This window comes from Manihot esculenta, chromosome 5 (assembly GCF_001659605.2).
Source record: "Manihot esculenta cultivar AM560-2 chromosome 5, M.esculenta_v8, whole genome shotgun sequence".
Lineage (NCBI taxonomy): Eukaryota > Viridiplantae > Streptophyta > Magnoliopsida > Malpighiales > Euphorbiaceae > Manihot > Manihot esculenta.
Window position 1 is genome coordinate 2,940,981 of NC_035165.2, and position 12,709 is coordinate 2,953,689.

At 32.5% G+C, this 12,709-nt stretch overlaps 1 protein-coding gene across 7 annotated transcripts; it reads left to right on the forward strand.

Annotated features, from left to right (window-relative positions):
* The first annotated feature begins 3,962 nt into the window (after positions 1 to 3,962).
* On the forward strand, positions 3,963 to 11,210 carry LOC110615544 (beta-amylase 7). 7 transcript variants are annotated; one of them, XM_043956940.1, is made up of 11 exons: positions 3,967 to 4,346; positions 4,426 to 4,497; positions 5,025 to 5,630; positions 5,815 to 6,102; positions 6,473 to 6,550; positions 6,816 to 7,019; positions 7,784 to 7,978; positions 8,349 to 8,513; positions 9,028 to 9,288; positions 9,531 to 9,749; positions 9,938 to 10,824. In XM_043956940.1, exons 3-11 carry the CDS (start codon positions 5,184 to 5,186, stop codon positions 10,205 to 10,207), a joined length of 2,127 nt encoding a protein of 708 aa, XP_043812875.1. In that variant the 5' UTR covers positions 3,967 to 4,346; positions 4,426 to 4,497; positions 5,025 to 5,183; the 3' UTR covers positions 10,208 to 10,824. The 7 variants fall into 7 exon arrangements, with proteins under 7 accessions (XP_021613144.2, XP_043812875.1, XP_021613142.2 ...); XM_021757450.2 differs by having other exon boundaries at positions 5,029 to 5,630; XM_021757447.2 differs by adding an exon at positions 10,831 to 11,210 and having other exon boundaries at positions 3,969 to 4,497; positions 9,938 to 10,157.
* The last annotated feature ends 1,499 nt before the right edge of the window (positions 11,211 to 12,709 follow it).

The window sequence follows — 12,709 nt, forward strand, 5'->3', positions numbered from 1 at the left end:
CCGTTACAATGCAGTTGATATTGCAGAAACTGTAGACTTCCTAAGTTTCCTATTTTGGTTTAAACTGGCAGTGAATATTCCACTTTCTTAATGAAGCACAAACGAAGGCAAGCCAACGATGGCAATAAGGTGCTCTGATAGGATTCATGCATGATTAATGTCATTTGGATTGATAAGATGGCCATAAATACTTTTTTTTGTTGAAAGGCGAAATTCATAATTTGCTCCTTTATTTTTTTAGAAAAATTATTTTACTCTTTAATTTTATTTTCATTGCATTTACTCTAACTTTAAATTAAATTATAAATAACTCAATTCTATCACATAAGTGTATATCTCTTCTTTAATTTTTCAATTATGCATTCAGTTAAAAATTAAAGAGATAAAAAGATGGAAACAAAATTGAGAATGTAAAGTGATTTTTTATATGAAAAGGCAAATTATGCATTCAGTTGTCATTATTATTTTTTTTTTTTAAATTACCCATGAAAGAGACGAATTATATTCCTTTATGGCTATTTAATATAAAAAAAAGAGAGAAATGATGACTGGGTTTTTTTTTTTTTAACAATGCAATGTTATTGTATTTACCTAGTGTCCATTAGAACTAGTGTAAAGAGGGTTAAAACTCAAACAGACTATAAAAAAATAAATCAAACAATCACAATAAATTAAAATAAAATCTAGAATACAAAGTTGATAATTAAAAGTCGAATTTAAAACCTATAAATTGAATCCGATTTAGATCAGATCAACACTTTAAATATATATTCGGCTATCAAGTTACTACTTGAGGGTATCAAAATGAGAAGTAGCGAAAAAACACATCGACTAGTAATAAATTCAAATGAAAATTGCAGTAACATCAGGAAGAAAACATAAAGATGTATGTAAATAAATTGCAAGTAACCAAATTTAAAACGAGAAGGAATTCGGCTAGACAAAAACATTCCAACAAAAAGAAAGTAGTGACTCAAGAGTATGCAGAGCTCATCACCCAGAGTCCGTAAATATAACTATTGGATGCATTGGTGTAATATTCGGACAAAATCACCAAAGGTACTTTTTTTACTGGCAAAAGAAAAGTCGCTAGCCCTTATTCAAATTCAGCAATAAATTCACCTATATTAAAAAAAGTAAAAAAAATCAAAATAAATATGCCAACTTCCTTCCATAAAAGCAAACGAAATAAAATGGGGAAAAAAATATAAATAAATTAAAAAAAATAAAAAGAAATTTAAAAAAATAAAAAAATCTGATAAAAATTCTAAAAATATACTATTGAAAAACCAAACGTCTCTTTTCTTCCTTTGCCCTTTTCCGGACTTTTTCTTTTTTTTTTATATATCTTTCTCGAGTGGATTTTATATTTAACATAGATTGTTATGGCTTTAATTTCTAGAAAGCCTCAGGTTTTATATTCAACATAGATAGTCATGGATTTATCTGCTAAAAAGCCGCGCCAATGTTTGATAAGGATAACAAAATTTTAAGGTTTAAGCAATTAGGCTTTGAAATCGAGTTTAGTCCACAGAACCCGCATGTGGCACATGAAGAGCAACTGGTACCAGAATTAATTAAATCATTTTGTGGGCCCAATGGCAGCCCCATTAATCTCAACAGCCGCAACTGAAATTAGGACTTCTCCTCGGTTTGCTTCTAAAAATTTTCTGTAATTTTTGCTATTTAAATATTAAAAAATTAATTAATATTTTCTCCTTTTCATAATATTTATTTATTTTTTTATTGTTTTAACCTTATTATTTTTTTTACATTATAATAATATATAATTAAATTATTATAATTTTATTTTATTTTATCTTATTTTTAATAGATTTTATAAAATATTTATTGATAATTAAAAAGTTAATAATATTTTTTTAATATATATTAAAAAATAAAATAAATAAAAATTATTGAAAAAAAAAGTAAAAAAATAGTTCTCAATTGAAAAAAATATATTAAAGAAAAAAGACAAATTAATTTTTTGAATTTTAAGAATTTTAGTATACTGAACTTTCTAATCAATCTTAATAACACAATTTATTTTTTAGATTTAAATAAATACATTGCTTTTTTCTATATTTACTTATAATAACGAATATAATATTTTCAAATATTCTATTCGACCTAATTTTAATATAATAGATTTCAATCGATATATTGAATTTAAAATGAATTTAAATTTAAAAGTAATATATATTATAATTTTGAATAAATTTAAATTTTATTTATAGGTACTACTATTAAATTTATTTATATAAATAATTAATTTAATATAAAAAATATATTTTTTAATAATATTTATATATTTTTATTTAAAAATTTAAATGTTTTTAAAAAATATTAAATTTTTTAAATAAAAATTATTAATAATTTTTTTATATAAATTATTAATTAAAATATATGAAACCAAATGAATTTAAATTTTATTCGAGCAATAATAATTAGATTTGAAACGAATTAAAATAGTTTATGGTAATAATATTCCAATTATAACAGAGTCTCTATTGGAAAGATCAGGTCTTAACTTTATTAAAATTCAACGGTTAGATCTGTATTACATATAAATCCATAATTTATTTATACAGATCGAAGAGGACTTGAATCTAAATATGATATGTGAGAGACCTAGCTCGATTAACTTGCTGTACTCACAAGGCATTAGACGTCATAACATCCGAAATTGTGTCCACATGACACCGAATGAAATTAAATGGTCGCCTCACGATGAAAGAGAATGCAATACGTCCATACGTATGGTCAAGTATGACTATGGTAGGAGATACGAACGAATTCAGTAAAGGATAAAAAGAAAAAAAAATGACAGAGAGAGACAAACTAAATCAAGCTTACCAAAATATACTGAAAATTTTACTTTTAATTGAATTTCAAATATTAATTTATATTAATTTTTATTTGGGTTTGAAACCTATATAGATATTTTTAATATAAATCAATTTAAAGTTAAAGCAATTTAATTTCGGTGAACACCCTACTCATTTATGTCATATATGGGTTCGCAGCCGGTTGAAATCAACGAGATTTGCAGCAAAACACATAAAATAAAAGGTTCAAACCAATGCCAGACAAGTATGTATCATAATTTCAACTTACTGCCAGCAATCTCTAAGACTTTAGAGTCAGCATGCATGGATGGATTTGCACTAAGCAAGCAAATCCCATTAATCTACTGAACTAGAAACGACAAAGGGGAACTAATAAAACTTTCCATTGAAAGAGACTAAGCAAACAAGTAAATAAATTAAAAATGAACCAAAAACTATCAAAGAACAATACTAAGACAAGGTTGGCGGAGGGGATTGACAACCAAAACAACTGAATCCGCCATGTGAGACTACCCAGACAAGCAACGGGTTTTGAGAGAGAGGAAAGAGTTTGGTTAGAAAGAGAATTAAGCTAGTCATTATTATTCTTTAAATGGGTTATCACAATTAGTATTCCATTTTATAGATATTGTTTGTTTTGCAAATTTCTTCTTTTTTCTTTTATCGGCTCATATGCTCCCATCCATCATTTAACTATCTTTAGACATTTGTGTTTAGCTCAGTGCTTCTCAGCTTCTATTAAAGAAATGCTAACAATAATTATTATTTTTTATAATTATTTAACATTATTGTTTATTATTATTATTATTATTATTATTATTATAAAATTAAAAAATATGTATTTATATAAATATTTTGTTTTTTTTAATAATTGATGATGTATAAGGATGGATGTATTTATTTATAATAAAAGAAAATCCATTGTCAATGAATGGAAGGTGAGTACTGGTGTTAACAGTGATCTCATATTAATCTTTGTTTAAGGCGTGAAACGTTACAAACTTACAGTAACTGATTAGCACGAATCTAGGTCACGTGTTCGTGGTCCATAGAGCAAACAAACATCTCGTGTTCGGCCTACTCAAGTCTGGAGCAAAGTCCCTGGCACGTGTAACGCGTGTCACCCTCACGCTTCCGGGGATCCTCCAAGCTCACTTAATACACGCACAGGCACACGCCTCATTCGTGCCAATCTAAAGAACACACACACGCAAACACGCTCGAGCCTGCACGCACGCGCGAAACCCTAGCCGTCGCACGCAAACACATCATCTCACACGCGCCTCCCTTCTCTCCCTGGCCGGACCCGTCCCCTACTTGCCGGAAAAGCTTACATTTCTCATATTTTCTTGGCTTTCTTTCCTCCGTGAGGCTCCGGCGACCGGCCGTGGACGATGCCGGAGATAGTCTGATGACCGGGAAGTTTACGTATTACTGTGGCGAAATTAGGGTTTTGAAACAGGAAAAAAGGATCTGTTGTTCCTATGAAGACACGAGGTTAGATAGCTTGCTTTTGTGATTTAAGAAAGTTAAGTTTATGGATAAAATGGAGGTAGATAACACTACTGAGCTTTAGATTAAAGTGAAGGTTTTGCGTGAATATATACTCGGATTATTGAGGCATAGTGTGGCAAGCTGATATGAGAAGGTAATTTGAGTTTCAGTTTTGCTACTGTTTGTTTTTGTAGGAAGCCTATAATCTCAGACGTAAAGGGAATATATATATATATATTCTCCTCTTTTGTCTTGTGGGTAAAAAACTGCTACGTTTCTTCTGAGCTCAATAGTTCACTTGTGATTGGAAAATTAGGCTTTACTTCTTGTTTGGTTGCTTAGGAAGAGGAGGGAGAAGATAAGAATATTATGATTTTTTAGTGTTTTCATTTATTTATTGAATTGGAAGGAACTAAACTGAGGGAAAAAAAAAAGACATATTGAGGCCAAATGGCTGTGCTAGGGACAACAAAATGGAGACTTTTGTATTCTTGGTCCATAACAGTTAAATGCAGAATTGAAGTTTCATGCAGAAGTTTTACTTTTGTTAGGGCTGGAAAGTGAACTTTCTTTTCAAATTTTTTTAAGTATTTAATTCTTTACTTCTTGTTTTGTCATTTCTCCTTGTTTTCGTGGTTTATTATCTTTTAAGGCATAACCTGAAGTTTTGATTCTTGTTAGGCAGATGTAGAGTCAGTGTGCTGCAGAATTTTGTAGATCATGTGGCAACTTTTTTGCATCCATGTGAGTACTTGAGTGGCAATGGTGGCATTTGTCTTAGAGATATTCAACTACTAAGTACAGGTTGAGTTAAGAAGTTTCGAGAGAGAGAGAGAGAGGATGGCAACAGATATGCAAAAATTGATTGGAACAAGTGAAGAAGATGATGAGGAAGAAATGGACATGGATGTTAAAGAAGAAGATGATGAAGATGAAAACAGGGAGAAACATATTGCCAGACAAGTGATGGTAGGGATTGATGGAGGGATGGCATCAAACAGCAGTAATAATCAGTTTCTACATCACCAGCATATTCAAGATCAAGTTAGCACTCTAGGAGGGGGAGGAGGAGCACGGAGAAGTAGACCACTTGAGGAAAAAGAGAGAACTAAGCTAAGAGAGCGTCACCGGAGGGCAATTACTGCAAGGATCTTGGCAGGGTTAAGAAGGCATGGGAATTATAATCTTAGGGTTAGAGCTGATATCAATGATGTGATTGCTGCTTTGGCCAGGGAAGCTGGCTGGGTAGTTCTTCCAGATGGAACCACCTTTCCTTCAAGAACTCAGGTACTTGTCTCACAAGCAAAAAGGTTTTTGTTTTCTGAGTTTATTTTACATGCTATCCAAATGATATTGATAAGGATCCACTGTGGGGGTTGATGTTCTTTCGAAGAGTTACTTTTTGGTTCATATGATCCTCTCTTCTGTTGAATCTCAGAGGAGTTGAGAGCCTATAAACTTTTTGTTGCAGAACCCAAGGCCATTGGGTGGCACTTCTGCAGGGGCAATTTCATCATCTACCCATCTGGTGTCACAACAGACTCCATCTGCTTCCCTTAGGGGAGTCTCTCCTGGTTATCGGCCTTCAGTAGAGTACAATTCGTCTCGTCTGAAAGGTGTTTTTGTGCCTGCTCCATCACCCTATGATCTACCCACAAGCACTCAATCACAAAATTCAGCAATGATGGGGGATGGAGGGGAACAAACAGAGAGTCATCCTCTCATCAGTGGCTCCTTGGATAATGTCAATGATAAGCAGGTATTTTGATGGAATTTTTTTTTGGATTTTTTGTCTGCAAAATCATTGATATGTATTCTGTTGGTTATAATTAACATCATTCTGAAGTTGAATATTGCAAATGGACATATGAAGAGCAACAAATTGTGTGATTTAAATCCATAGGTTGCACATTACACTTTAAACACAATAAGTTAAACTAGTCTTTGACAGGCAGGATCATGTGCTGGACACTTCATGTGCATAAATTGTTCTCTGACAAAACAAATGATGGGAAGAAGAATAATTATGAGCACAAGTTCATTCGTTGATCTTTTATCAAAGCTTGATGTTTTAAATTTCAACAATTTATATTACAATTGTTTCAATTTTATTCTCTTCCTTTTTTCAGATAGTTGACATGTCACCAAAGTTATTGGAGCGAGATTTTACTGGCAGTTCATATGTACCTGTTTATGTAATGTTACCAGTGAGTTAATTTTATTTTTTTGTCTAAGTTCTAAATTTGGGTTTTGTCTGTTTCTCAGCACCTCATATTTCTAATTGTGGGGGCTACTTAGAAAAGGAGAAGTTAATATATTATTTTTATTATCCTTATCAGAGGTTTTCCGTTTGTAGAAAGATATTATGCTATTGTTGAACTGTTTGGTTGTTTTGCAATGTACTTTCAAATGTGGGATCTGTTACTAATTCTTTTAAGGATTTTGTTCTATGCCCTGCTTTTGTGGTTGCAGTTGGGTGTCATAAATATGAAGTGTGAACTGGCTGATCCAGATGGTCTATTAAAGCAGCTGAGGGTATTGAAATCTGCAAGTGTTGATGGTGTCATGGTTGACTGCTGGTGGGGAATAGTGGAGGCACATGCTCCACAGGAATATAACTGGAATGGTTACAAGAGGCTCTTTCAGATGGTCCATGAGCTTAAGCTTAAGCTACAGGTGGAGTTTTTTGAAATTTGTTCTGCTAGATGGTGTGATATAGATGAATATTCAGGTTTTTTGTCACCTACCTTCAACATCTCCATTATCTTGTGTGCATGTGTGCCTGTGTGCATGTGTGTCTGTGTGTGTTTGTGTCCATGCATCACAGGCACGTGTGCGTCTGGTAATGGGATACAACACCCTGCTGTGTTAATGGGATCCCAGAATTGTAAAGAACAGGAAGCGAAGAACTTATTGCTGTTGATCATACTATCAATGACATCAACATGTCTCTTTGAAGCTTTGTGCTCGTTGTCATATTTTTAGGACATTGTTAGTAAATAAGCTAAAGGATGTCACTAGATGATATCGACTAGACACTTCGAAAATCTCATAAAATGGAAGGTCTGTTACTTATGCTCATTTGATAACTTTGATTATTATCTGCTTTCCTATTCTTTTCATAGTTTATCTCAAAAATATGGTGGGGAGTTCAGTTGTGGGATTTGAATTTCATGCAGCTATCATGAACTAATGCATCAATGAAGCTACAATCTTGTGGATTTCCATGTGTTGCAATGGCATTCTATTAAGAAATATGTAGGACTTCACTTGCAGATCTCCAGTGCATACTGCTTGTATCATGGGTTTTAAGAAGATATTGCTTCATTATAACGTGCTATTGTAACAGTTTGTTCTGTTTGCAATCTAGTTGTGTTGTTAATGCTTCTGAATTTTCATTCTGCATCTAATAGCCAGTTGTTTTATTGATATTACCTCAGGTTGTGATGTCATTTCATGAATGTGGAGGCAATTTTGGTGATGATGTTTGTATCCCTCTTCCACATTGGATTGCAGAAATCGGTCGAAGTAATCCTGACATTTTTTTCACTGATAGAGAGGGAAGACGTAACCCAGAATGCCTTTCATGGGGAATTGACCGAGAACGAGTTTTAAGAGGTCGAACTGCTCTTGAGGTATTACATCCTGTTAGGCATTAAGAAACTACGGATTGGTGTATGAGAGATTTTATAGTTGTTCATTGTCACTCTATTTGCAATAATGATTTTTAGTTCTGTTATAATAATGTTCTTTTTCATAGTTAGAAAAACTAATATACAGACATGCTACCCAATTGAATTTTTTAGAACCTGTTTTGGTTATGGCTAGGATTTTGAATTGGTGTCCAATATAGAGTTGGATTATATTTATGGTTGTATCTGCAATAACTGGGCATGCTGCTGTGGTGTGTTACATTTTTTTTACCTTTCTGTAATTGAGAATTTTGTATCAACTGGTTTTGAGATTAGTATATTGTCGTTTATTCTTCTTGATACATTGATGCAGGTATACTTTGACTATATGAGAAGCTTCCGGGTAGAATTTGATGAATTCTTTCATGATGATCTTATCTCCATGGTTGAGATTGGGCTTGGTCCATGTGGGGAGCTACGATACCCTTCTTGTCCTGTAAAGCATGGTTGGAGATATCCTGGTATTGGTGAATTTCAGGTTAGCTTTATATAATTAATGTTTTCTTTTCTTAATGATGTACACTTCTGTTTTTCAAATTTCATTTGGTACTTTACAAGTTGCTTGCTTTGCTTATTGCCTGCACATGCACATATAGACATGCTGTATCAATTCTTTGCAGACATGAATTGCTTCTGGCTAGCAATAATCCAATACTTGCCACCTTGCCATCTCCACACTTATAGAAGTTGATGGTTTATGAAGATATTTTAGGTGCTCTAGGAAACATAACTCCTTTGAGAAATAACATGCATTCCTTGTTATACAGTTATAATTTCTGTTGGAACTTATTCCTTAACCTTGAATTCCTATTTATCTTGTCCGACTTCATTATAAAAAAAATTCAAGTTACAAACAAGAATTTTCGAGAGTATGTGGGATAGGTCATTGTTACGTTATATGGTTGCTCCCTATTTCTTTTATTTCTGCGAACTATCATTTGCAATATTGTGATTATTCGTACCATAATGGTTATTGAATTCTTTTTTTGCAGTGTTATGATCAGTATTTGTTAAAATCCCTGAAAAAGACAGCAGAAGCAAGGGGACACCCATGTTGGGCTAGAGGACCAGAAAATGCTGGTACCTATAATACCCAACCGCATGAAACCGGATTCTTCTGTGATGGAGGAGATTATGATGTCTACTATGGCAGGTTCTTCCTTAATTGGTATTCTCGTATTTTGGTTGAACATGGTGATCGGGTGCTTTCTCTGGCAAAGTTAGCTTTTGAAGGCACGCAAATTTCTGCAAAGGTGAGTAAGCTGTTCCATATATATTTTAAGGAAAAAAAACACGGGATGAAATTTTCATTTTATTTCAAATTAAAAATTCAAATAAGGCTTTGTTTCTCTCTCTCTTCCCCTTTCAATGTCTTTCCTTGCAATTGAATTTCTCAAGATTGATTCTAGAACCTCTAAAACTAATTCTAAATTTTTTTTTAGTAACTAGTTAAGGCTTGATCCAGTCTGTTTGCTCCATTTTAATTGCGGAGCAGCTATCAGGTATTCACTGGTGGTACAAGACGGCCAGTCATGCTGCTGAATTAACTGCTGGATATTACAACCCATGTAACCGTGATGGTTATGCTGCAATTGCTGTAATGCTAAAGAAGCATGGAGCCACTCTAAACATTTCATATTCTGAATTGCGGATGTTAGACCAGCAAGTGGACTTTTCAGATGCACTCTCGGATCCTGATGGATTATTGTGGCAAGTAAGTAATCTCAAATTCAGTATAATTTTATAGGAAAAGGATTTTCTTTATCAAAGGATTTTATTTTATTTTTTGTCTCTGGATAATTTGGAGAAATATTTTGCAATATCTTTCTATTTTTCTCTCTATTAACTGAATATTCATCATTGAAAGTTTTGGCTATGAGCATTATAATTGTGTACTTTCAGGTTCTGAATGCTGCATGGGACGTTGACATACCAATTGCTAGTGAAAATGCTCTTCCTTGCCATGATAGAATTACCTATAACAAGATTTTGGACAATGCCAAGCCCCTGAATAATCCAGATGGAAGGCATTTTTGGTCTTTTACATACCTTAGGCTTAGCCCACTTCTCATGGATAGACAGAACTTCATGGAATTTGAACGATTTGTGAAGAAAATGCATGGTGAAGCACTAGAGAATTACTCATTACTATTTATTCTCCAATTTTTTTAGTCTCTTAAATGCTGCCTAATTTATCCTGTTACCTAATCCGAACGCGTCTGGTAGGAAGGTAAGTAATTCTCAATAAAAAAATGGTTGAAAAACAAGGGTGATTAATTACTCTGCACAAAATTAGGCTTTTGCACTTTTCTAGTCCAAGAAGGTGCGACGCTGTCCAGAATTAGAAGGATCACCGATTTGTTTGCCTGGGATGGAAAATTTTTTGGTTTGATATGGTCTGCTGTAGCCTTTGTTTTATAAATCTTATGATCATCATCTATCTGTGACCTTTAAAAAGTTAAATCCCAGACTTACAAGCTATGTTCAAAGAAAGTAAAGGACTTCATTTTCATGTGGGACCTTTTAGCTGAATCATTTGAATGAATGAACTCCAATTCTCTTTCATAGGCATACAATTCTACCAAAAAGTTGTAGTTTGATACATGAAATAGAACGCAAGCCTTTTAAATTGTTAGCAAGCAATTTTTATTTTCATTTTTAAAAATTTTCATTATTAATGCTTTCTGATTCATGCGTCAGCATCCAAGGGTGAAATAGAATTAGAATTGCAAGCATCAGTGTCCATGTATTCTGCATTAGATCACCGTGGTTGATGTTTTTCATTTTCACTGCAGGGGAAGCAGTACTTGATCTCCAAGTATAGCATCAGGAGGGAAACCCATCTACAATTTGTGCAGTAATTTTTTTCCCCCACAAAGTAGCTGGGGTAGCATGAAAAGCAAATTAGGTGATAGCATTCAACTGAACTTGATTCTACTCGATCCTAAACCATTGAGGATCAAGCAATCCTTTTTCTCCTATTCGTTCAAGTAACACCTCTGTAAATGAACTCACAGCAATCAGGCTCCTAGATCCAAGCTTCTTGATATAGTTGCTTATTAACGTAGGTTGAACTGTTCAAACAGTAAAAAAAGAAAAAAAAAAAAATCTAATTGTTTATGTACAATTCAGAAATTTGAGATCATCAATGAGAGCAAAAGTTTGCTTTGTGGCATCTGCTCAACTGAGTAGCCTATTTCTTATTTTCCTTGAATGCACCTGCTTTGATGGACCGGAATCGGGATCATTCTAAACCACTATTACAGTGGAATCTATATCTCTCACTTTCTTTTCATTTTTCCGTTTAATTGTAAAGCTGCCATGGGCTATGGAGATGGAAATTAGGTCTTCCCCATAAACTGATTAATAAATGAAAGAATGATATCTGCAGGCTCAACTGCCACAGTTGACGTCTATGACTGGACTCATCGGCAAAACAAGGAGACGAGTGGCATTCCTCCCTTGAGCTCCCAGAAGTCTTCCTTTTGTCCATTTCATGAAAAGTTCCGTATGGATGAGAAGAGTAGTCTGGTGGAATGTCCAATGAAACAGCTCTCTGTATAGCTGCCTCCTACTCCTCATTATGTTCTCGTGCTATGGATTGCTGCCGCTCCATCTGCTGGCTGCTTTGCTGGAATCCCCATGATCTGAACTTTTCTCCATAAAAGAAACTCCTTTATTTTGTATTTTTCTTTTTTAACAAAAGAATTTTATTGCTTTTAAATTGTTACCACTAAAATATATAATTTAAGAAATTTGTTTTTTTTTTACCACAATTTTTTTTATAAACATTTGAAACTCTTAGCACATGAGTGTTATCAAAGAGTGGGGTGGGCCCGAACTTGGAATTGAAGAACTGGTGGCTTACACTACAATTTAAAAGTCAAAGTAACAAATTCTTTTTTATTTTTAAAAATTTATTAAAATATCTCTATTTTCATTTTTTTAATAATTTTATCATGTTTTTATACCTTCATCCATTTCACTGCTTGTAATTAAGGAAAAATCGATACTCTTATGTAAAGCCGGCTATTACAAAATTTTAAGTAGCCATTTATATGAAATTTAACAAATGAAATGTGTATTAATATAATAGAAAATAGATGAAATGATTAAAAATGAAAAAAATAAAAACTTTAATAAAATTTTAAGAATATAATTATTAATTTATTATTAATAATAAAAAGAATGAAATTATAATTTACCAAGTAAACTATTAATTTATATTCACAATTCATTAACTTTGAAATTTGTTTTATTTTATTCTGTCATTTTTAATTTATTATCATAAAATCTCTCATTTTTATAAGTATTATATAAAACCCATCATCTTTACAGGCATTTCATAAAAATTTCTGGTACCATTTACTCCTTTATTAGATAAAATTGATGTGTAAAAATACCATAATATTAAAAATCCAAGATAAAAAATTTAATAATATATAAGAAGAGATAACGTTATTTGTATTTTACACGATATTTTCAATTATTTTATTTTTTATATTATGATACTGCTATATATTAATTCAATTAAATAAATAAATTGAAAATGTTTTCAGATATGTTTATGTAGTATTTTTAAAAGTAAAAAAATTAAAGATAGTAAGTAAATTGTAATAAATTCTAAAATCGAAGGATAATAGGTAAAAATTACTTTCTTTTCAATCACACCTG